This window comes from Hylobates moloch, unplaced genomic scaffold (assembly GCF_009828535.3).
Source record: "Hylobates moloch isolate HMO894 unplaced genomic scaffold, HMol_V3 SCAFFOLD_24, whole genome shotgun sequence".
NCBI classification, from domain to species: Eukaryota; Metazoa; Chordata; class Mammalia; order Primates; family Hylobatidae; genus Hylobates; species Hylobates moloch.
The window spans coordinates 23,411,986-23,436,354 of NW_026652299.1; the positions used below are offsets into that span (position 1 = coordinate 23,411,986).

The 24,369-nt window shown below is 40.8% G+C and overlaps 1 protein-coding gene across 1 annotated transcript; it reads left to right on the forward strand.

Moving 5' to 3' along the window:
- Window positions 1–2,113: 2,113 nt before the first annotated feature.
- DDX18 (DEAD-box helicase 18) lies at window positions 2,114–19,833 on the forward strand. Its single transcript, XM_032145620.2, has 14 exons — window positions 2,114–2,290; window positions 4,857–5,144; window positions 7,129–7,272; window positions 8,639–8,774; window positions 9,128–9,228; window positions 9,340–9,539; window positions 9,625–9,739; window positions 12,050–12,189; window positions 12,420–12,581; window positions 12,920–13,072; window positions 13,728–13,841; window positions 16,417–16,473; window positions 16,752–16,929; window positions 18,026–19,833. Exons 1-14 carry the CDS (start codon window positions 2,206–2,208, stop codon window positions 18,166–18,168), a joined length of 2,016 nt encoding a protein of 671 aa, XP_032001511.1. The 5' UTR covers window positions 2,114–2,205; the 3' UTR covers window positions 18,169–19,833.
- Window positions 19,834–24,369: the final 4,536 nt, after the last annotated feature.

Here is a 24,369-nt window from a genome sequence, read left to right on the forward strand (position 1 = left end):
AAGAAGTTGTAAAGACTGAAACGCATTCTGAATAGATACTGGGATAGGCTCCAGCTGTGAGGAATAACAGGATTTTCAGAAGCACATGATTTTTATCTCACCCTCACAGATAACTTTTGAGTAGCTAACCCAATGACGTTGTTTTCTTTGCTAAAGTAACTGCTGATGTGGCCTTGGAAGTTCACTCTGTTAAAAATAACTCTCAACCCTAATTTTGAGAGTTGATTTGAAATTATAATTTATCATTCTTCTTCTAAAAATCCAGAAGAATTGGCATCGGTAGCTTTATCTACATTTCTTAAAAGGTTGTCAATCCCTAACATTAAGCATTTCCATGCATCTCAAAGGATCGGCTTCTCTGATCTAAATGTCTTAAACACCTCACAAATGTGGGTTTTTTTGGTTTTGAGGAAATGACTGCCAATCTTCAATACTAGCTAGAAAAAGTCACACTCTAGAAAAAAGGGAGTATCTTTCCATTACTACTACCAAAACATAGCCCCACAAATTTAAGTTACAACATAAAGGAAATAATAAATTTTGAGCACTTTCTATATAGATGTCAGTTACATCTATTTCAAAGTCACAGACCCAAAACTCACACATGTAATCATGTGAATATATATGTATTTACATAGAGATATAGAAATATATAGTGTATATACATGTATATACTGATATATATATATATATAAAAATTTAAACTGGCATATATATTTACACTGAGATAAATGTTTGTGTGTGTGTGTGTGTGTGTGCATGCTTAAATTTCTGACTCATCCTTCAGCCTGCCTGATCATTAACAACTTAATCTAAGCACATTATTATTTGTCTTAGTTTTCCAGTCCAGTCCAATGTGACTTCGAAGTCAATTCTTTCACATTCTGTTTAAACTTCCTCCCAAGTTTTCTCCCTCTCTGTTCCTCCCTATGATCATGTCTAATCTCCAGGGTCTCATGTTCAGCCACTCCAAGTAAACAGATTAATCCAGGTTTCATGGATTCTTCCAGTTGTTCAGCTCAAATTGATTATTGTTAAGGGGAATTTGAGTGCATTGGGCCAATTTTTAAAGACAAATATGAATTTTTATGGAAATCTCCAAGTATTTTAATGTTGATAACAATTTTTAAAAAAATTAAATACTGTATGCATACTCCTGTCTTCCTCCCCATCCCAAAAAAGAGATGACTATTAGCTAGCCAGATTGCAATTTCTGTCCTGGACTCCTGAAGGGTCCATGGGTATACTTAGGGAATATATAAACCTCTTTTTCAAACTGCAGTCAACCTATTATTAATGTAGTGAAGTTAATTTAAATTCATGGCAATCAGTATTTTTAGTAAGCTAAAAAGAATAATTTAGGATGGAATGAATGGAATTGAAGGAAAAATAGAGTGAAAAGCAAGAATATTATTTTGAGAAATGTTATATACGTGTGTATGTGTACCAACTGACACAGAAATTGTACTTCTGAGGAGAGTGGCAAACAAGTTTGGAAATACATATATATAATTTAGTTTTATTCAGTTTCCCAAATACAGTTGTCCCTCAGTATCCAGAAGGGATTGAGTCCAGGACCCTCTATGGGTACCAATATCTTAGGATACTCAAAACCCTTATATACGATAGTGTAATATTTGCATTTATTTTACACACAACCTCCAGTATACTTTAAATCATTTCTAAATGACTTATAATACCTTATACAACCTAAATGCTATGAAAGTAGTTATCACACTGTATTTTTTAATTGGTTTTTTTTTTAATGTTTTCAATGGGGGGTTGGTTGAATCCACAGACAGGGAACCCAGGTACAGGGAGGGCCACCTCTAGTTCTGCACCCACAGAGGATAGGAACATAAAAATGCGGACTCCCTAAGGCCTCCTTCCCCTCCACGTTCTTTCTTCAGTCTTCCTCTAGGGGGAACTCAAGTTAGCTTTAGCACAGCGTGAAACCAGTGCAGGGTCTGGCCTCCACTTCTCCAGGGGGCGCTGCAAAGATTTTGGTCGCCAAAGGTATCACGGTGCGCGCGTCTGGAAGCATTTCCGCGCCGGAGCATTTTCCTTCCGCCGGGTGCCCGCGTTCCTGTGACGCATTTCCGGTTGGCAGAGCTGCGCACGTGCGGCCGGAAGGGAAGTAACGTCAGCCTGAGAACTGAGTAGCTGTACTGTGTGGCGCCTTATTCTAGGCACTTCTTGGACAGAATGTCTCACCTGCCGATGAAACTCCTGCGTAAGAAGATCGAGAAGCGGAATCTCAAATTGCGGCAGCGGAACCTGAAGTTGCAGGGTGAGATGCGTTGACTCGCGGTGGCTCAGGAGTCCCACGCGCGAGCCCTGGCGCGTTCTGGTGGCCGGGGGCCCAGCTGCTCTGTGTGACGGAGGCAGCTTCCCCTGCAGCGTGTGTGATTGGGGAAAGTGAAAAGGCAGCCTCCACTCGGGACCTGCCCACTCGTCGCGGGCTCCAGCGCTGCTCCTGACCTTTCTGAGCAATCAGTTTCTTCTTACAGCGTTAGAGCAGAAGGACTCCCCGTTCATTTCTAGGCTTGCAACTAACCCTGCCTTTTGCATTTCCACCTTACCTTTTGATTCCCTCACCACCTGCAAGTCGCACCTCACCTCATCCCTCATTTCCGATTATGCTACATGGAACATCTCATTTACACCCACTTTTCACAGCTGTTTAATTACCATATTTCTTTCCCCAAAAGCCCGTCTCGCTGTTTCCACAGAGCTTCTTTGATACTGTTGCCTTCCTCTATCCACTTCCACACGCTCTCGTAGCACTTTCTCACAAGAGCTTCTATGTATTTGTGTCCTGTACAGTGACCTAAATGAAAAGGATTTTACCTGAATGTCACCTTTCTTACCTACCTCATTTGCAGTCCCAGTGTCCTGACAGTGGGGCCACAGATCTTGAAGTAATTGTGTTAACCTATTGTCCAGGTTAAGATATAAACTCCCCGAGAGTAAGGTTGGAGGCACAGTGCCTTGCCCCAGTTGGTTTTCAACAGGCATTAATTGAAAAAAAAAATTCTGCAGGAGGCAATATATTTGTGAATTTTAGGAATGTGTTTTGAAGTACTCATATTTCTAATTCCTATAGAATAATACTACAGCATCACTAACTACTTTTCAGTGCATATGTAAGTAAATTTGAACAAAAGATGGTGTTTTATCTTTTTCAGTAAACAAACAGGGAACCTTTGGTAAGGACATTCTCAGGTACAGTCATGCATCGCATAACAGGAGGGAGGATACATTGTGAGAAATGCGTCATTAGGGGCTTTTGTCGTTTGCAAACATATAGTTACACAAACCTAAATCTACTGCACACCCAGTCTACATGGTATAGCGTGTTGCTCCTAAGCTGTCATCCTGTACAGCATGTTACTGTACTATACTGAGAGAATTGTAACACAATGGTAAGTGTATGTATAGCTAAATATATCTACACATAGAAAAGGTACAGTAAAAAGACTATGACATGAGAGATTTAGAAAATGGTACATCTGTATAGAGTACTTACCATGAATGGAGTTTGCAGAACTAGAAGTTACCCTGAGCGAGTCAGTGAGTGGTGAGTGAATGTGAAGCCCTAGGACATTACTGTACACTATAGACTTTATAAACACTGTACACTTGGGCTACACTGTTTAGTTTTTTAATACTTTTATTCTTAAATTAACCTTAGCCTGCTGTAACTTTTACCTTATAAACTTGTTAAATTTTAACTTTTTGACTCTAATAACACTTAGCTTACAACACAAGCACGTTGTACATACAGCTGTACAAAAAGTTTCCTTATGTCCTTATTCTATGAGATTTTTGTTGTTTTTTTTTTCTTTTTAAGCTTTTTGTTAAAAATGTAAAGACACAGACACATTCAGTATCACTGTCTTCCACTTCCACATCTTGTCCCACTGGAAGATCTTCAGGGGCAACAATAGGCATGGAGCTGTCATCTCCTATGATAACAGTGCCTTCTAAAATACCTCTCTCCCTGAGGCTCTTTTACAGTTGGCTCTTATTTTTTTTAATAAGTAGAAGGAGTAAACTCTAAAATAATGATCAAAAGTATAGCAAATACATAAACAAGTAACAGTTTATTATCACGTATTATGTATTGTACATAATTATGTGTGCTGTACTTTATACGACTGGCCTTACAGTAGATTTGTTGACACTAGCATCACTACAAACAGTAATATGTTGCACTACGACATTGCAATAACTGATGGCACTAGGTGATAGGAATTTTTTAGCTCCGTTATAATCTTATGGAGCCGCTGTATATGTTGTTCTTAATTCACAGAAATGTCATTTGCACGCATTACTGTATTTGTGTATGATAAATATTGGAGCAAATAAGTGGTCTTATCAACTGAATTTTCAACTCACTGCAGCCTAGAAGAGTTGGGGTTGAATGTTTTGAAGTGGTATGAAAAATAGTACTTGTGTGAATGAGTTGTAAATGTCTTTTTCAATATATCAGTTAATCATATGTTTATCATATACTTATGTTTATTCTGTAACTGCCATTATCTGACCTCATCTGTTTAAATATTTGACCTCATTGAAGTTTTCCTGTCCTAGACTCCTTAAAGTCAGATGTACGGTCTTTTGAAGTTAATAAATCAATATAGCTTTCCCTTTTCCAGTATTTTTTCTTTAAGATAACTTACTTTCCCTATAAGGGAACACCATAAAATTATAAGTTGTTTTAATTACATGAAAGAGAAGAAGAGCTAAATAATTCTTGTCAGGAAGCCATGGAAGTTCTTATTTGGGATTTCAGTGTTTTTAAGTAAACTTGTCCTTCTTTGTCACAGTATATGTTCTGTTTATTTAAACAGGGGCCTCAAATCTGACCCTATCAGAAACTCAAAATGGAGATGTATCTGAAGAAACAATGGGAAGTAGAAAGGTTAAAAAATCAAAACAAAAGCCCATGAATGTGGGCTTATCAGAAACTCAAAATGGAGACGTGTCTCAAGAAGCAGTGGAAAATGTAAAAGTTAAAAAATCTCCCCAGAAATCCACTGTACTAACCAATGAAGAAGCAGCAATGCAGTCTCCCAATTCAGAATCCAAAAACAAAAAGAAGAAGAAAAAGAGAAAAATGGTGAATGATGCTGGGCCTGGTAGGTATTTATTATCTTTGAACTTCAGCCATTTAGTTTTTCACAGATGGTTGTTGTTCCTCTTTCTATTACTATTGTGTGCACATGACATATGAGAATTCTCTGTACCCATCAGTATATTAGAGATTAGCCTGGTAGCTAATGGAAACATTTTATTGGCAGAAGCGGGGAGTCCATTTCAACTTTTCTCAAAATATTGAGGAATATATTTTTAATTTCACTAACCTTGAAGAAAACCTCACTCTCAGAAAAGACTCTCCTTAGAGTTCTAGAAGTTTTCTCTTCTTTTTAAGTTACCTTTTTTCCTGCTTGATTCTTCCCATTTTCCTTCCATAAATTCCTCCCTTTGAAAGGAGTATTAGTTACAAAGTATACAAAGTAGGAAACTTCTGAATAAATAGAACATTAATTTCCAAGTGCTAAGAATGGCAGGAGGAAAAGGAGGGAATATTTTTTGAAGATGATAGAATTTCAGTAAGCTCGGATGAAAGAATGGACATTTCAATTGAGATTTGTACAAGCAGAGATGTCAAGGTAGGATAAGATAGGGGTCAGCAAACTATCCCTCCTTCTACCTGTTTTTTTAAAAAAAAGTTTTACTGGGTCATAGCATTGCCTATTTGGTTGTGTTTATGGCAACAGAGATCATATGACCTGCAAAGCCTTAAATATTTACTGTCTGGCCCTTTACAGAAAGTTTGCCAGCCCCTGAGTTAGAACATCCTATTCATGTATTTTACCTGAAATGAGGGTTTTATTTAGAAAGGAGCTTTGAACTTTTCCAGACATGCATTATGTCTTCATGATGCTTACACACAGAAGTCATTGTAATCCTGTTCTGAAATTATTGCCTTCACAATTCTTGTTTTGAATATGCACCAAGAAGTGTATTATTTCTGCTCTCAAGCATTGAATCACAGTGCTGGGAGTTTTAACCTTATGGGTTTTTTGTTTTTGTTTTTTTGTTTTTTTTTTTTAATGAGATGGGGTCTCACTGTGTTGTCTGAGCTGGTCTTGAACTCCTGGGCTCAAGTATTCCTCCCGCCTCGGCTTCCCAAAGTGCTGGGATTACAGGCGGAAGCCACCACACCCAGCCACCTTATGGGTACATTTTAAGAACTATTCCAGGGAAAACAAAATAAGCCATGGAGACCAGCTGAAGATATCTGTGGCTTTTGAACATGTAGGTCCTACAAAGTTGACTCTTTCCTGGAAGGGTGGCCGTCAGGTACAGGGAGGAGACCAGTACTGAGCTACAGAGAGTCCTGGGTTCTGGTCTAAGTCAGTTCTTTTCAAACATCACTAATTGCCATATAGTTTTATATAAGCACAGCATGTGGTTAATCCATTTGACCCAGAGTCAAACATTGAAAAGAGAACTGAGAGGTAGGTCTGAAAAGGTAGTTGGGGCCACATGAAAGTTGTGAATGTAGAAATGAGAAGTTGTGAATGTAGAAATGAGGGTGGGAGGAAGCCCCACCTTTCCTCCCACCCTCATCCCTGATAGCCAAGGCACAGTCAAGTGTATGTCAGCCAGGCAAGTGGATTGTTGTCCTTCCTTTACAGTCTATCTCTAGTAACATGAAGAGCCTTTGATAGTAATTGGCGTGGGAGGAAAAATGACTACTTATAATGAGTTTTTAAGGATTATGTTATCAGGTATGCTTTCTTTCCCCTCAGTGGGGTATGTGAAACTTATAATTGGTATGTTTATACTGTTCAGTTGAACTTTTAAAAGTTCTAAATGAGAAGGTATAATACATTAAGAAGCCTAAAAAGTTTTGTCACCAAGTCTGTCTGTACCCCGGGTTTTTAAATATAACCAATCATTTTTCACCAAACAGAATTCTTAACAAATTAATACAGAAGATATTTAGCTTTTGAAAATATACGTCTTTACATCAGAGATCTTCTGTTTTTTGATCTCATTTGGAATTTTATTTTAAGGAAAAATTTTTTCGGGTTTTGTCTTTTAAAACCAAAGATACAAAAAAAGCAAAAACTGAAAACAAAGGACAATCTGAAGAAGAAAGTGCTGAGACTCCTAAAGAAACAGAAAATAATGTGGAGAAGCCAGATAATGATGAAGATGACAGTGAGGTGCCCAGCCTGCCCCTGGGACTGACAGGTAACGTCCAGGAAGTTTTCTAGATGTAGCTTCTTTAAAATGTGCCTCTCTTAGATGATTATAAGTTTGAAGGTTCGGTTGTGACTTTCAGTTTACCTGAAAAAAGTAACTATCAACAAGAAACTTTTTTTATATCTTTCTGCTTTTTCTCTTTATCTTCTATTTTGTGGTGTTTTAGTTCTTTTTGGTCCCTATTTTTTTCCTTTTGTTCATTCCTGACACTAAGTATTTTATGTGCACACTAGCAGCTTCTAGGATTCTTTGGTTTGTCCTTTTCTAAGTCTCATCCTATGCTGTAATAGGAAAATCATTGGCCCTGTACCAGGTTAACCTCCTTTGGCCTTTGTTCCTTTATAAAGTTGAGTTTAGGCTAGAATTCACTGCTCCTAACCAGGTATGTCTAGGAGTTACTTGAGTTGTTTATTTGGTTTGGGTTGGTTGGTTTGTTAAAATGTTGAGGCCCAACCCTAGACCTGCTTAATCCAAATTGCAAACGTTTTGGTAGTAGCTCTCGAGCAGGGAAATTCGCCCCTCAAATAAGATGAGTAACTCATCCTGGTTTGCCCAGAGCTTTAACAGTTTTAGCACTGAAAGTTCTGAATCCCAGGAACCTCCTCTCTCCCTAGCTTAGTGAGAAGATTGGTCATCCTAAGCCTAGGAGACATTTTTGGTTCTCAGAGCTAGGAGCAGTCTGCTGGGATCTGGTGAGTGGAGGTCAGAGACACTGCATAATATCTTATAATGCATAGGATAGTGTTTCACAACAAAGAATTATTCAGCCCAAATGTCAGCAGTGCCAAGGTCAAGAGTGATTGGTTTACACCCTGGGCATGTGGAGTGTGGGGAACCCCCAGGTTATTTTGATGCCTTCTGCCGATCCACCACTGTACTACTTGATATGTAGGCTCAGCCTAACATTCTGTGGCTGTATCTGACTCTTCTGTGTCTTGCTGGAGTGAGATTAACAGGTTTTTTTTTTTAATTGACTTCACACTCAGTTTTTATTAATGCTCAGTGTTTTCACTCTTTATATCAGATTTCTTAAGCATTTCGTTTATCTCTGGACTCTCATTGTTTTCCTTGTCTTGGTATTTTTATTTGATATAAATTCCTTGGTTATACCTCCTCTCCACCCCTCATTTCGTTATATTATGGGCTCTGGACTATAACTCACACAGCCGTTAACAGTGGAGAAACTTGAAAGATACGGGGTCTTTTTCTTGATATTATCACATATGAATAATTAAGGTTTAGCGTTTTCTTACTGTGGGAAGCTTTTCTAAGCAAAGTAGATTTAGGCAACTGTAGCAATACTAACTTTTTTAAAAAAGATAAATTTGCTAATGATAAATTTTCTTCTGTTTAGGAGCTTTTGAGGATACTTCGTTTGCTTCTCTATGTAATCTTGTCAATGAAAACACTCTGAAGGCAATAAAAGAAATGGGTTTTACAAACATGACTGAAATTCAGCATAAAAGTATCAGACCACTTCTGGAAGGCAGGTATGATTAACACTGAAGCTTAGATATTGGCATCTATTTTTAGAACTAGTAGATTATAAAGAACATACCAGTTTATTCTGTTGATTTTGTACTATATGTTGGGTCATGTATCCAGCATACATTAAAGGCTTTAAGTTAATTACTGATGTTTGAAGGAAAGTGTTCAAAAAGTATTCACTTCTGTTGTAGCACACTTCTGACTTATGATTTCGGTATATAACCCAGGTGATCAGTTTCAGCGCTGTAGACATCTTCTTGTTCATGTTCTAGCCTTAGTGCCTAAAGTGTGTGTATGTAGTACATCGTAAATGAGTAGGCTAAATGTCTTTCTCCTTTCCCTTTTTAATATTTAGGGATCTTCTAGCAGCTGCAAAAACAGGCAGTGGTAAAACCCTGGCTTTTCTCATCCCTGCAGTTGAACTCATTGTTAAGTTAAGGTTCATGCCCAGAAATGGTAAGCTTTCATCTGCTTGTTTCTGCCATTATTTCACTAGAGGTTTATTGTAGCTGTTACGGACTTAGTGGTGACAACCACATTTAGACTTTTACCGTATATCATTTTTAGGAACAGGAGTCCTTATTCTCTCACCTACTAGAGAACTAGCCATGCAAACTTTTGGTGTTCTTAAGGAGCTAATGACTCACCACGTGCATACCTATGGCTTGATAATGGGTGGCAGTAACAGATCTGCTGAAGCACAGAAACTTGCTAATGGGATCAACATCATTGTGGCCACACCAGGCCGTCTGCTGGACCATATGCAGGTAAGAGATGTGGTGCTTGTCTCATTGTCTTGTATGAAACATAAACTGACAACTAATAGTTGTTCTTTGTCCTTTGTTTTGTTAGAATACCCCAGGGTTTATGTATAAAAACCTGCAGTGTCTGGTTATTGATGAAGCTGATCGTATCTTGGATGTGGGGTTTGAAGAGGAATTAAAGCAAATTATTAAACTTTTGCCAAGTAAGTAGGCAGCATCTGCATTTGGTTTGCAAAGTATCTGTTGGAGGTAGGTAAGAGTTGTTCCTATAGAAAAACTATACTAAGGCCAGAACTTTGCCATAGCCAAGTGAGGCAGTTGTGCCAATTAACCTGAAAGGTAGTTTGGAATACAAGCATCAAATGTATTAATAACTTGATATAATAGTTTTCCTGTTTTAGAAGTTATAATGCACGTTAAACAGTCTTCACATAGGTCCTATCCTCCACCTCTTGCCCATTGTTACCTCATCTAACATCCCCCAAGTAGCCGTAGATTTGTTGCCTTACTTGTACATACCTTGGTTATAGTACTTGCAACATTATGAACTGGTTATAACTAAGACCATGGTTTCCTTCATTATATAATTTATTTTTAAAAGCTTTATCAAAGTATAATTGACATAATTATATGTACATATTTATAATGTACAATTTGATGTTCTTTGATTTGTTTACCACTGTGACATCATCACTGCAATCAAGAAAATGAACATGTCCTTCACACTCAAAGGTTTCCTCCTGCCCCTTTTCAGTTTCTCCCTCCCACCCCTCCTTACACACATACCTCATCCCCAAGTGAGTATTGATCTGTTTTCTGTCACTAAATTAGGTTGCATTTTCTGGAAATAAAGTTGCTGTGAACAGTCATCTATAACTCTTTGTAGAGGCATATATATCTCCTTTTCTATTAAGTAAACCTAGGAGTGTCCTAGTTGGTATATGTTTAGTGTATGTTTAACTTTTTAAAAAACTGCCAGATATTTTCCAAAGCGGCTGTACCATTTAACATTCCTATGAGCAGTGTATGAAAGTTCCAGTTCCTCCTGTTAAGTCTTGACCATCAGGTAATGTTAGCCCCAAGTTTGTTCTCTTTTAAAGTTGTGGTATTCTTGTCCTTTGCATTTCTATATAAATTTTAGAATTGGTTTGTCAGTTTCTCCCCCTTCCCTCCAAAAAAGTCTCGGGTCTTGATTGAGATTTTATTGAATAGAGATTATTGGAGGAAGACAATATTGAGTCATGTAACCCATAATAACGTATATCTCCATGTATTCAATATTTTATTTCCCTATAATATTTAGAGGGGTTCGGGATACAGGTTTATTCACATCTTTTGTCAGATTAACCCTGAGTATTTCATTAAAATTTCAAATTCCAGTTGCTCGTTGCTTTAATATATACGTATATATACACACACATATTCACACATATATATATATACACACACAGTTGAATTTTATATTTATCTTGTATTTGGCAAGACAGTTAATCTTGTACTGAATGATTATTCAGTATGACTTTCCAGATGAGTGTAGCCTTTTGGATTTTCTATATAGGCAATCATGTACAGATAAAGACAGTTTCACCTCTTTATTTAATTTTTTTTTCTTGCCTGATTGCCCTGGCCAGAACCTCCAGTATGATACTGAATAGAAGTGGTGAGAGCAGACATCCTTGTCTTTGTTCTGATCTTAGGGGAAAGCATTCAGTCTTTTACCATTAACTACATATGAAGTTAGCTGCAGATTTTATGTAGATGCCTTTTATCAGATTGAGGAAGATCGCTTCTGTTCCTAGTTTGCTAAGGATTTTTAATCAGAAATAGATGGTCAAATGTTTTTTTTCTGTCTGCTGAAATAATCATGTTTTTTCTTTAGTTAACATAGTGAATTTTATTGGTTGATTTTTCAAATGTTGAAACAACCTGCATTTCTAGAATAAACCTACCTAGTCACGATCCATTATCCTTTTTATATATTGCTGAATTCACTTTACTAAAATTCTATTTCGAATTTTGTATATGTGCTCACGAATTGTATTGGTCCATAGTTTTCTTGTCGTCTCATGTCAGGTTTTTGTAGAGTGTAATGACTGACTTCAAAGAATGAGTTGACATATAAGCCCTCTCTTTAATTTATTGGAGAGTGTGAATAATTGATGTTTCTTTCTTAAATGTTCAATAGAATTCACCAATGGAATCCATTTGGGCCTGGAATTTTCTTTACATGAAGGTTTTAACTAAAATTTCTTTAGTAGATGTAAGGCTATTTAAAGTTTTCCTATTTTCCTCAGTTGTTTGTCTTCGAAGGAGTTTGTCCGTTTCATCTAAGTTCTCAAATTGATAGACCTAGTGTTTCATGATATACCATTTTTACCTTTTGTAATATTTGTAGAATCTGTAGAGACATCATCTCCCATTTCTGATACCTCTACCTAGAATATTTGTAGTTATGAGGCAATTGTAAAGATTCCCTAAAAGATTGGGGTTGTTTTTATATGTATCTGTTTCAGCACGTAGACAGACTATGCTCTTTTCTGCCACCCAAACTCGAAAAGTTGAAGACCTGGCAAGGATTTCTTTGAAAAAGGAGCCATTGTATGTTGGCGTTGATGATGATAAAGCTAATGCAACAGTGGATGGTCTTGAGCAGGTACTTTCTATCAATAACTGAAAACTGTAGGGATCTTACTTGGTGTTTTTATGTAATTATTGGAAGATAATTCAGAAAGCAAATGGATTAATGAATTTTTAAAATGCTGTAGGTGAGGCATGACAGTTTACACACTATGTTTATCAGTGCTGTTGATCAAGTTACACAAGTTAGGAAATGGAAAATGTCCACTTGGTTCATTTGTGTCTGTCTGCTTAAACGCTTTCTAGGGATATGTTGTTTGTCCTTCTGAAAAGAGATTCCTTCTGCTCTTTACATTCCTTAAGAAGAACCGAAAGAAGAAGCTTATGGTCTTCTTTTCATCTTGTATGTCTGTGAAATACCACTATGAGTTGCTGAACTACATTGATTTGCCCGTCTTGGCCATTCATGTAAGTGATGATGATGAGCTCATTGAAAACAGGGTATGCTTCTTAAGTCCTATAGATTGTAGGATTGGAGGTATTGCCCTCTCCTCCAAACATTGTTCTGAGTAGTTTGATCACCATTAGATGATGGATCCTGTGTGAGGAGAGTGCTGCTGGATGTGGAGGGGTATGAGTACAAGACACCATCCTCCTTGAGGGGCTTGCGAAACAGTTGGGGAAATAGGACATAGGCCAAGGGATGAGCTTGAAACAAAGTGGGGTAACAGTTCCACAATTTGGGGGTTCTACTGCTAGTCTTCCTCAAGATTCCAGCTCTAATGGATGTTTTTATTTAATTCTAGGGAAAGCAAAAGCAAAACAAGCGTACAACCACATTCTTCCAGTTCTGCAACGCAGATTCAGGAACACTATTGTGTACGGATGTGGCAGCGAGAGGACTGGACATTCCTGAAGTCGACTGGATTGTTCAGTATGACCCTCCGGATGACCCTAAGGTAACTGGCATCTTTGGGGTATCTTCAGAATGACTCTGCATTAAAAGTTCACTTATTTTCCCAGTTCCCTGACAGCAACTGCATTCCACATTCAAAGTAAAGATTCCCTACTATACAGTGACTGCAGTATTTCTCTGGTATTGATAAGTATTTAAGCTTTTCAGGGCCCAAAGGAGCTGGGCAAGAGGATTGAGAAGTACCAGTGGGTCTTAAGTTATGAAAATGAGATCCTTGGAATGATCTCTTAAGAACAGCAGATGCCTGAAGGAAATAAAATTGCATAAGGAGGTAGATAAGCTTCTATAGTGTATGTGGTAGAATAAGCTTCATTGAGAAGTATTTTCAAGAAACAGTGGATTAAAGCCGTTTTGATGATGAAGCACACCTAATACTCATTTTATGAGATCACTGTTAATGCAAACATCATGTCCAGCCTTTTTTTTTTTTTTTGACCTCAATCATTGGCCTATTGGGGGTGATGTGCACAGAGCGATTGCTGGCCCAACTTTGTGGGGATGTGGTGAAGGTATGTGTGGCCCAGCACCACGGGAGTACACCATCTCAGTACAGACATGCACATACCCAGGATGCAGACACGCAAATGGGCTCATGTGGAAGTCACTGTGTTAACTCAGGTTTTCTTTTCCTACCAAAGGAATATATTCATCGTGTGGGTAGAACAGCCAGAGGCCTAAATGGAAGAGGGCATGCCTTGCTCATTTTGCGCCCAGAAGAATTGGGTTTTCTTCGCTACTTGAAACAATCCAAGGTAAAGATCTGTACTTGGAGAAAGATTTCTCTTGGTGTAGGGATTGTTAGCAAGCAACATTTCTACATTTGTCATAGGAGTCTCGAGTCTGGCCAGTGCTGTTACAGCCATTCTTATGGCAGTTAAGCAAGTAAGGTTTTATGTACTTCTAGCCCAAGAAGTGAGCACAGAAGGAACTGCCCACATGGCTCGGCTTTGTAGCTCTGTTACCCGGCAACACCTCTGTGTCCCAGCCTCTCCTTTCCCATTCCCTCCAGCCCTCTTTGAAACCTTCTCCACTCCTTTGAAGCTCCCTCACACCTAGTCATCTCTGCTCCTGCTCCCCTTCTTTCCTCTTACCTCGTGTAAAGCAGTGGGGAATCCTCGTTCGCTCTACCCTCTGCCACCTCCACTGCCCTCTGTCTCTTATTTATCAACTCTTGGCCTACAGTCTCTTCTTTGCAGTGGCGCTTTACCATCTCAAATTTCTCACTGTAAAAAAGTAACTTCAACCTTAAACCTGTTCTTCTACCCCTGCCTGCAGGATAGCTACTATCTGTTGCCTTTCCTCAGTTGGCCTTATTGGGAAAATGGCTTATATTCTTGCCCGTTACCTCCCTCTCAGGCCCCAAACAACCAAATTTGGCTTTACCTTTCTATTGTTGCACCAGACCTGAATCCATCAGAACCCTAAGTGGCCTCTTTATTGCTAGGCCATGGGGATGCATATCAGGCCTTCTCCTCCCTGACATTTACATCCTCATTGGCCTATCTGGCATAGTCTTGCTGATAGGCTTCCTCTACCCTGTAACTATAGGCAGTTCCCTGAAATTGCTCTACAGCTTTTGCACGCTTTCTCCAGAATGCATGGTTTCAGCTAGCCCCTGTCTTTGCTGGGAAGCCATCTCTGATCTCCTGCCTCCTCCTTGTTCCCACAGCACAGGTGCTTATCAGGTTGACATTTCTTTTCTTTTTTTTTTTTTTTTTTTTAATTTAAGTTCTAGGGTACTTGTGCACAGTGTGCAGGTTTGTTACCTATGTATACATGTGCCATGTTGGTGTGCTGCACCCATAAACTAGTCATTTACATTAGGTATATCTCCTAATGCAATTCCTCCCCACGCCCCAACCCCACGACAGGTCCCGGTGTGTGGTATTCCCCACCCTGTCTCCAAGTGTTCTTATTGTTTGATTCCCACCTATGAGTGAGAACATGCAGTGTTTGGTTTTCTGTCCTTGCGATAGTTTGCTGAGAATGATGGTTTCCAGCTTCATCTATGTCCCTACAAAGGACATGAACTCATCATTTTTTATGGCTGCATAGTCTTCCATGGTATATATGTGCCACATTTTCTTAATCCAGTCTATCACTGATGGACATTTGGGTTGGTTCCAAGTCTTTGCTATTGTGAATAGAGCCGCAGTAAACATACGTGTGCATGTGTCTTTATAGCAGCATGATTTATAGTCCTTTGGGTATATACCCAGTAATGGGATGGCTGGGTCAAATGGTATTTCTAGTTCTAGATCCTTGAGGAATCGTCACACTGTCTTCCACAATGGTTGAAGTAGTTTACAGTCCCACCAACAGTGTAAAAGTGTTCCTGTTTCTCCACATCCTCTCCAGCATCTGTTGTTTCCTGACTTAATGATCGCCATTCTAACTGGTGTGAGATGGTACCTCGTTGTGGTTTTGATTTGCATTTCTCTGATGGCCAGTGATGATGAGCATTTTTTCATGTGTCTGTTGGCTACATAAACGTCATCTTTTCCGAAGTGTCTGTTCATATCCTTCGCCCACTTTTTGATGCGGTTTTTTGATTTTTTCTTGTAAATTTGTTTAAGTTCTTTGTAGATTCTGGATATTAGCCGTAGCCAAAATTGACAAATGGGATCTAATTAAACTAAAGAGCTTCTGCACAGCAAAAGAAACTACCGTCAGAGTGAACAGGCAACCTACAGAATGGGAGAAAATTTTTGCAGTCTACCTATCTGACAAAGGGCTAATAACCAGAATCCACAGGTTAACATTTCATTACTCATCTTTCTCCCCCACAAGACGGCAAGCTTTCTGAGGGCAGAGACCAGGACTTAGGCACCTATTTTCTCTCTAGCACCTGGCACAGGCCTGTTGCTTTTCTAGTTATCTAATGAGTGAAAACTGGTGGCAGATCCATCCTGTAGGAGTTTGTGGCCATCCTGGCCTCCAGTGTCACAAGCCTCAATACACGACTTTGGAGTATTAGGACCCCTCTTCTGACATGGAGAAAAGGGGCTGATGGCCCTTCTGACTAGAAGCCTCAAGCTGATTCATGGTTCCAAATAGTCAGGATTCTAGAGATTCTTGCAGAAAAGTGCTTTACTGACTCTATCCCTATCCAATTCCTTGCGTTTCAGAAAGAAAGAAGTGCAGATTGCCTAACTCAGCAGAGCAAAGATGAAACTCTCCCATCAACATTGGGAGACTAGATAAAGCAGGTTTTCCTGTCTGTCCTGAGGGAATTTCATAGGCCGGTTCATCCTTCCCTGTCTTCATTACCCAATATCAGAATGCTGATCATCCTGGTTTACTAATCTCAATACTTTTAATTTCTAGGTTCCATTAAGTGAATTTGACTTTTCCTGGTCTAAAATTTCTGACATTCAGTCTCAGGTATGTGCTTTTTAAACGTTTGTGAGTAGGCAGGAATCTTGTCCCAGCACTCCCTTTGTAGTGATTCATTGGGCAATCACTGTCCTTTAAAGTCTACACTGTCATAAAGGGAGGATCAGGCTGTGTGGTGTATAAGGTTTCTTGCTATTCTAGTTACCACCACTCTGTGCCCTCTGTAAATGTTTTCCATGGAGTGGCTTTGCTCTAGGATATTTAAAATCTGGTGTTTGGAGGTTTTTGTTTTTGTTTATTAAAACCAGTGTTTCTTTCTATTTCAGCTTGAGAAATTGATTGAAAAGAATTACTTTCTTCATAAGTCAGCCCAGGAAGCATATAAGTCATACATACGAGCCTATGATTCCCATTCTCTGAAACAGATCTTTAATGTTAATAACTTAAATTTGCCTCAAGTTGCTCTGTCATTTGGTTTCAAGGTGCCTCCCTTCGTTGATCTGAGTATCCTTTTCTTTAATGAAGGAACAAAAGCTTGACAGAGGGGCATTTTGGGCTTTGTAGTGGATTGGTATGTGTTCTGGCTCAGACTGGAGGCTCCAGTGTTCGCGCTGGTCAATGTCTGCTTGTCTGTGCTAGCACAGGACATAGAGGTTGGATGGGGTAAGCAGGGATTAATCATTAGGATGGGGTTACAGGGACAAGGCAGCTTATGCCTTGAGCCTTCAAAAGACAAAGAAATTTGACTGTCAAGGAGAGACAGAGACAGTTGTGTGTTCCAGGCAGAAACACAGGTAAAAAAGCAAAACTTCAGTGTTTGCTGAGGCAGCACTGTGCAGGGTACTTAAGTGAATGGGATGTTTTGAAGCTAAAGAGGATGGGACCTTTCAAGGAGTTTTAATCCTCTTAGAGCCCCTGAAGGATTTTATACAGGAATGTGGCAAGTTCAGCAAAAGAAAATAAAACTTAGATGTTGCTTAAAGATAGAAGGCAGGAGTACCTCCAGTTGCTTCAGTTGTGATTTATACTTTGTGCCTTTCAGAAGAAGAAACTGAGCAGCTGAAATGAGGCCTGTGCTTCAGTGCCATGGGAGTAACCTCTGAGGGGACTAGAAGACCAAATTTTGGGTCACCATCCCCATTGTAAGCATTGAGTAAATGTCAGCTGAAATGAATATATGTCGAGTCTTGTGGAAGGAAGAGCAGCTCCTTCACTCAGGCATTCCTAAATCAATTCCGAAGAGAAATGATAGTCATTTGTTTTGACACAGGAGGTGTTTTTTTAATGTGCTCCTATCAACTTCCTGATTAAACTCATAAATCCTTATTCACTGTCATGAATTTCATTGTGTGGAAGAAATAATTAATGTGACTATTACACACCGAAGTTTAAAATCATACCTGCTAATTTAAGTCCACAGTCACGTGGCCACTCGTAATTTTCTGGAAATTTATTGCATAGGCTTATGTTCCCACATTTTCATTGCTGAGAATGGGGTTGTGGAGGAACAGTAGTGTTCATGCTGGGCTTTTTCTCTGTGTAGATGTTAGATTGGAGTTCATTATCTTTTTTGCTTGATTTCCTTAACGTTTGCCTCCAGACGTCAATAGTAACGAAGGCAAGCAGAAGAAGCGAGGAGGTGGTGGTGGATTTGGCTACCAGAAAACCAAGAAAGTTGAGAAGTCCAAAATCTTTAAACACATTAGCAAGAAGTCATCCGACAGCAGGCAGTTCTCTCACTGAAGACATGCCTTTCTTTCATCTTGAATAACTTTGTCCTAAAATGAATTTTTTTTCCCCTTGATTTAACAGAATTTTTGTAGACTTCAGAATTTGGACTTACCTAACAAGAGTATAAATTGACTTGGGTTGCAAGCACTGAGCACTGTTACTTCTATCAAGTCTCTCTTTTATTTCTGGGATGTAAAACAGGCTTTAATTTTCTTGGTTGCCCAAGGGCAGAGCAAGGAATATCTGGTGTTTCTTGTGATGATAATATTGTAATTTTAAGTATCCCTCCCTCATACACACAAGTGTATGTTACCGTTTTAATATAATTCTTTTTGTACCTTTCCTTCTTGTTTTGTGAAGATTTTTGTGGCATGGATTGCTGTGCTCACTGCTGTAAAAGGTGACCTAGTGTACTGGGCAGCTGGTGGCAGTGCAGAAAAGAGTCTCAAGTTATTTTTTGTTTTTAGTTATTTCTTGGACCTTGACAGTATCTAATGACTCCTCCTGAAAATGCTGCAGTATAAAAGAGCAAAGAGCTTTGGGAAATACCTAAGAAGCACCTTAAGATTAGGGTGGCATTGCTTTTATAGATTCTTGATTTTAAAGCAACAGGCCTTTCTCAGGTGTTTCGTTTTTTGGAGCAAAAACTATGGGTTGTAATTTGAATAAAGTGTCACTAAGCAGTTATAACATTTGATGGCGGGGGGTAGGATGGAATTGAGATGTTTGAGCCTCATTTACATCAATAGAGGTGTAATGTACTGCATTTCTTCATTTGGTAACATAACAAAGACTTTAAAAACACACATACAAAGAATGATGATGCTCCTCATTAAGATTTGTTTAATTCAAGGTGGTTTGGACTTGGTAGGCCTTTGCACTCTGTAGAGTACTTAGAAGACAAGGGCAACTTTCTTGGAGTTAGAGCCAAGCCATCAGACAGTGCCCAGCACACATTAATGTTAGCTTCTTTCTGAGAAAAAAATACCTCTTCCAGGCCCTGAAACAAAAAATACATTTGCTGTGAAGATTGAAAATGAACAAATTTAGAAAAAAAAAAAGCAAAATCAGTGATTTAGTCAGATGAGTTTTTTGTTGTAGGAGCACTTGATTTCTAGTGTGTTCTATATAGTATATAACTACAAGATAGTACATTTTGTAGCAGTTCAAAGCCAAAGTTGCTAGCATCATTTTGCTGTTGTGCCAGTTAATCATAGGATCCCATTTAATAAGTGTGCTAACATCTAATGTAGAGAAAACTAGTAAAGAACATTCCAGTAGGAAAAGAAAAGAACAATCTTCCATTTCTGGGCTTGGCCACCATCACCCTGGTCGGACCTCTCCTGGGCTTCCAACCTTGACTGTTAAGCTCCTGGCTTAGCTTCTTGGGTTCCTAATTCCTGGTGTTTAATAACTCTCGGGGATCATGTTTTTCTGATTTTTTTTTTTTTCAGAAATAATGTTTTTAAAAGACAAAAAGGGAAGAATATTTAATTACTGAGCAGAAGTAAATACTGTTGGTATTTTGTACATAATCTAATTTTTATGTGCATGTTTGTGCTTTTTAATTTTTTTATCAAAAATTAAGTCATCTACCTACTACTTGTGACCAGCTTGTTTCATAACATGTTATTTTCTTGTGTCATTAAATAATTACCTCAATGTTGTATTTCGTTTATGGATGCTTTGTTGACCCTTGTTTGGTCTGCCAGGATTTAGGTTCAAGATACCTGCCTGATTGTGCCAAACTGGCTGTCCCTATCTCAGTATGTCTTGTGCTCCTACTAGTCTTGAGATTGATTACCTCTAGTATAAGTCAGTCTCTAGAGGTTTTGTGAGAAAAGCATATAAACAAAGTGGACAGGGTTGGCCCTGCTGTATGAGAACTTACTTCATGTCCATTAGCAGCCTCATCCATGATCTCCATTACCTGTAGTCACAATAAGATACGTTGAGAGGCCACATTTACATGACTTTTATTACAGTATATTGTAATTGTTTTATGTTAATCTCAGTGTGCTAATTTATAAACTAAACTTTGTCACAGGTAATGTATAGGAAAGAACATAGGGTTCAGTGTTGTCCACAGTTTCAGACATCCACTGGGGGTCCAGGAACGTATCCCCGGAGGATAAGGGGGAACTACTGTACTCGCTGGGTGTTGTTTGTGATTGTAGTGGCAGGATGGTCCAGGCTAGGGACAAGAGACAACCAGACGACCAGCCTGGCCAGATTCAGAAATGAAGGAGCCAGTTACTGGTATCACGTACAGTGAGTGAAAGCAGCACCATCTGCAAGGCTCATGCACAGTAAGGGCTTCATTTGGTGGCAAAAGTGGGCGTTTGACAGGTGGGATTAGGTGGCTGCAGCCATGAAGGTTCGAAGGCAGAATGTGAGGTGGGGGAGCCAAGCACATCACTACATGCAGGTAAGTCTTTGGGTCCTGTGGGCTGCAAGTGATGTCACTGCTATGTCTAAATTTATTTAGTCTTAGCCAGCTTTGTATAAATAAAACAAGATACCCCAAACAGGATCCCTAAGTTATACAGGGGTTAAAAGTGAGAGCTCTGTAACCAGAATACCTGGATTCAAATTCCAGCTGTGCCACTTGCTAACCTCGGGGCCTGATTCATGAGTGAAGCAAAAGTAATAATACCTCCTTCAGAAGGCAGTGCTCAGGACAGTGCCCTGGTGCTGAGTGCTCTGTCCATGGTACCGGCCTCTGTGCATCCTACATGAAAAACTAATTGCCATACAGCAGCAGGTACAGAGGCTCATCCCAAACCCTGAGCCAGTCTGGGCTTTGGCATACAGGATTTCTAACAGTCTGGATCTCTTGGAATTCTAGAGAGCAGACTTGGGCTTTGGAAAGCGATCCAGTCCTGCAGCACCTTCCTAAGGTAGCTGTCAAGTATATTAATGCTGTTTTCAAGGTTACTGTACTGAGTATGGGGTGGCAACAACAACAGTGTAGTGTGCGTTTGGATAACGTAATTCATAAATTAAAAGCCTGTTAGATGTCATAAACTGCAGAGGACACAGAAGAATATGCCCAGATCCTTCTTAGGATGGATACAGATTAGAGAAGGTAGGCATAAATAGTTGCAATATTGTTTTCTAAATGATGTGATAGATGCAGGCAAGTATTCCAGCTATTACGCCTGGAAATCCTGCATCCTCAGGTCCTAGTGGACTATGATTTTCTTGCCCCATCTCTAGGAGATTCTGATTCAGTAGGCCTTTGCCAGGGCAGAGGTATGTAGGTGATGATCACGCTCAGCTAGGTTTGGGAGCAACCAGACTAGAACCCATTCACATACAGACTCTTAGTAAATGTTTTCTGCTCTCATCTTGCAAAGTCAAAGTGCCCAGCACAGGCAATGGTGTTAGTCATTCACAAACTAGGGCTCCCCAGAAGAGAGACAGGCTGGGGCTTTCGAGAGAGAAACAGCTGTGTTTGATTTGAATGCCTGGTGTAGGAAGAAGTAGGACAGCCTAGCTTCATGGAACCTCCTTGCACCAGACAAAGCCTCCAGATCCCTCCACAGTGCTCCATGCAATACCTGTCCGTTGGTGGTGGACCAGAGAATTTGCCTTGGCCACATGTCTTTTAGAAAAAAAGCCACTCTCCCTTCTGGGACTCAGAGCATCTGTACCTGTAATATAAGAGGGGAACGTGGGAAATTCTAACTAGATGATCACTTTTCTGTGGAGGGAAAAAAAAATTTTTTGTTTTGAGAGGCTAGCCAGCGTCAAACCTTTTTTCTGAGATGGAGTCTCGCTCTGTCACGCAGACTAGAGTGCAATGGCGCCATCTCGGCTCACTGCAACCTCCACCTCCCGGGTTCAAGCGATTCTCCTGCCTCAGCCTCCCAAGTAGCTGGGACTACAGGCGCCCACCACTACACCCGGCTAATTTTTTGTATTTTTAGTAGAGACGGGGTTTCACCGTGTTAGCCAGGATGGTCTTGATCTCCTGACCTCGTGATCTGCCTGCCTCAGCCTCCCAAAGTGCTGGGATTACAGACATGAGCCTGTTGGCCAGGCTGGTCTCAAACTCCTGATGTCAGGTGATCCAACCGCCTTGGCCTCCCAAAGTGCTGGGATTACAGGCGTGAGCCACCTCACCCAGTCCGCATCCAACCTTTTATTTGGAGGCAATACCTTTCAAGTACTGGTGGGTTACTGAGATCACCTCCCATCAGACAAGCAAAAACACCTCCCATGCAGCCAGGGTGGGGCTGTGACCTGGGTTTGGCTAATCACATACATTTGCCCAGAGTGAGTCAGATACTAACTAATAAAACAGGAGCAGAAACAGTAGATGTAGCAGCTTTCTCATCCAGGGTCCAGAGGCAGCTGTGTTGGGAACAGGCAGCTCCAGCTGTGGCACCAGCCAGCAGCCGTGCTCACACCAGGTTGAGAGTGACTGAGTGTGTGCCATGACTTTGTCCAGGATCCTGCCCTTTAGCTACCTGCCCTTGTTCCTGCCTATTTTGCAAGCCTAGTTCTGCAGCCATTTCATATCTTTTCAATTAATTCTGTTTCAGTTTAAATTACTGAATGGCTTTTTGTTGCTCATAGTTAGTCCAAGGATATAATAACCGCTAAGGGTTGGTTTCTCTCCCCTCTTTTTGTTAAAATGTCCAGGTTGCTTGCCACCATTCTTGCCCTCCCTGCCTGGAGCCTCCTGCCCCTTGGCACGGGGAAAATTGGACATTTTGAGCAAGGCCAGGACTTTGAAACATCTAGTGCAAGGATGCGTCGAAAAAACAAGTGGCAAACTCACCACCTCGGGACAGGTCCTGAGGAAGCTGCTCTGGAGGTTTGGGAGGCAGGCAAAAGCAGGATGCTTGGCATCACTGGGAGCCTCTAGAGGAGTGTCCACAGCTGGGAAAGGGGGAGCCAAGGGTTGTCAGACCTCCCAAGGCAGCACTTTCTGGAGTCAGGCAGAATGTACAGGAGGCTTGGAGCAAGTGACTTCCCTGCTCTGTGCCTCAGTTTCCTCATCTGTAGAATGGAAGGAATGAATACACAAGGATTAGGTGCAGAGTCAGGCCAAGTCAGATCTTAGAAACAAGAGCTAACGACACTATTATCAGGAACATCAGGAAAAGGGGGAAGAAGGTCAGAAACAAGAGTTTTCTAGGACTTGCCGGTTTCTCACACCCTCTACCCACCATCAAAATCATGGTTTCAGAGGCATTAGGCAAAAAAACTGCAAAAAGGATCCTCCTTCTGGGAAGTCTCCGGCCTTTCCGCGGCTCCCGATGTCTCCAGCAGAGGGCTCTCGGCTGTGCCGACGCAGGACAGCTGCTGCGACGGGGCGAGCTACGCTTGTCAGAGGAGCAGCTGCTGATTTTTGACTTGCCTTTGCTGGCAGAGGAGGGCTATAAAGGGTTCATTTTATCCAGCTTGAGGAAAGAAAGGTCGGAGTATAGGGGAAGAGTGGGGCAAACACGCGACTCGGTCATGCCGAGAGCCTGCACTAAGCGGGACGTGGAGCGAGGAGTCTGACTCCGGGCTGCTGAGGCTCTGGACCAAGTGCCCCCTGTACTTTCAACGCTGTAAGTCTCCCGGCAGCCCTGGGAAGGACAGTCTTACCCGGACGTCACAGTGACGGAGCAGAAGCGCAGAGTCAACCACAGATAGGAGGGCAATGGACTAACCTGGACGCCAGCGCGGTTTGCTCAGCCCTGGGGCCGGGCGTTTTCCTGCTTCCTGACCACCGCCTCTTCCTCCGCAGGCAGAGCTGCCCTTCCCTCCCTGCTGCCCCCAGGGAATGCTGCTGGTGTCCTCGGATGCGGGCAGGAGGAACCCGCCAGCGCCTGAGAGCCCGGCCCGAACCAGGGCTGGAGGTGCTGGGGCAAAGACAGAGGATGTGGCCTCCAACCCTGGTAACAGACCGTTGCCAGGGCGGCTTTGGGTGAGGAAATTGAAAAAAGTCAGACTCCCTGGGAGCAGCGTCCTGGACTCCATTCTGATCACAAGTATATTTGTGTGGCTACGAAGAGTAAGAGCCTGGGGGTGCAAGAGTGATTCCAGCCCCCTCCTACAAAGTTATGTGAGAGGGATCTGAAGAAAATCCAGGGGAAAATGTACCACAGAGAGGAAATCGCCATCTAAAGGGCTGAACGCTCAAGAACGGCGTTGGGTGGGCTCCGCATTGGAGTTGAGTCCTGAAGGATGTTCTAACAGCAAAGGGGAGAAAGG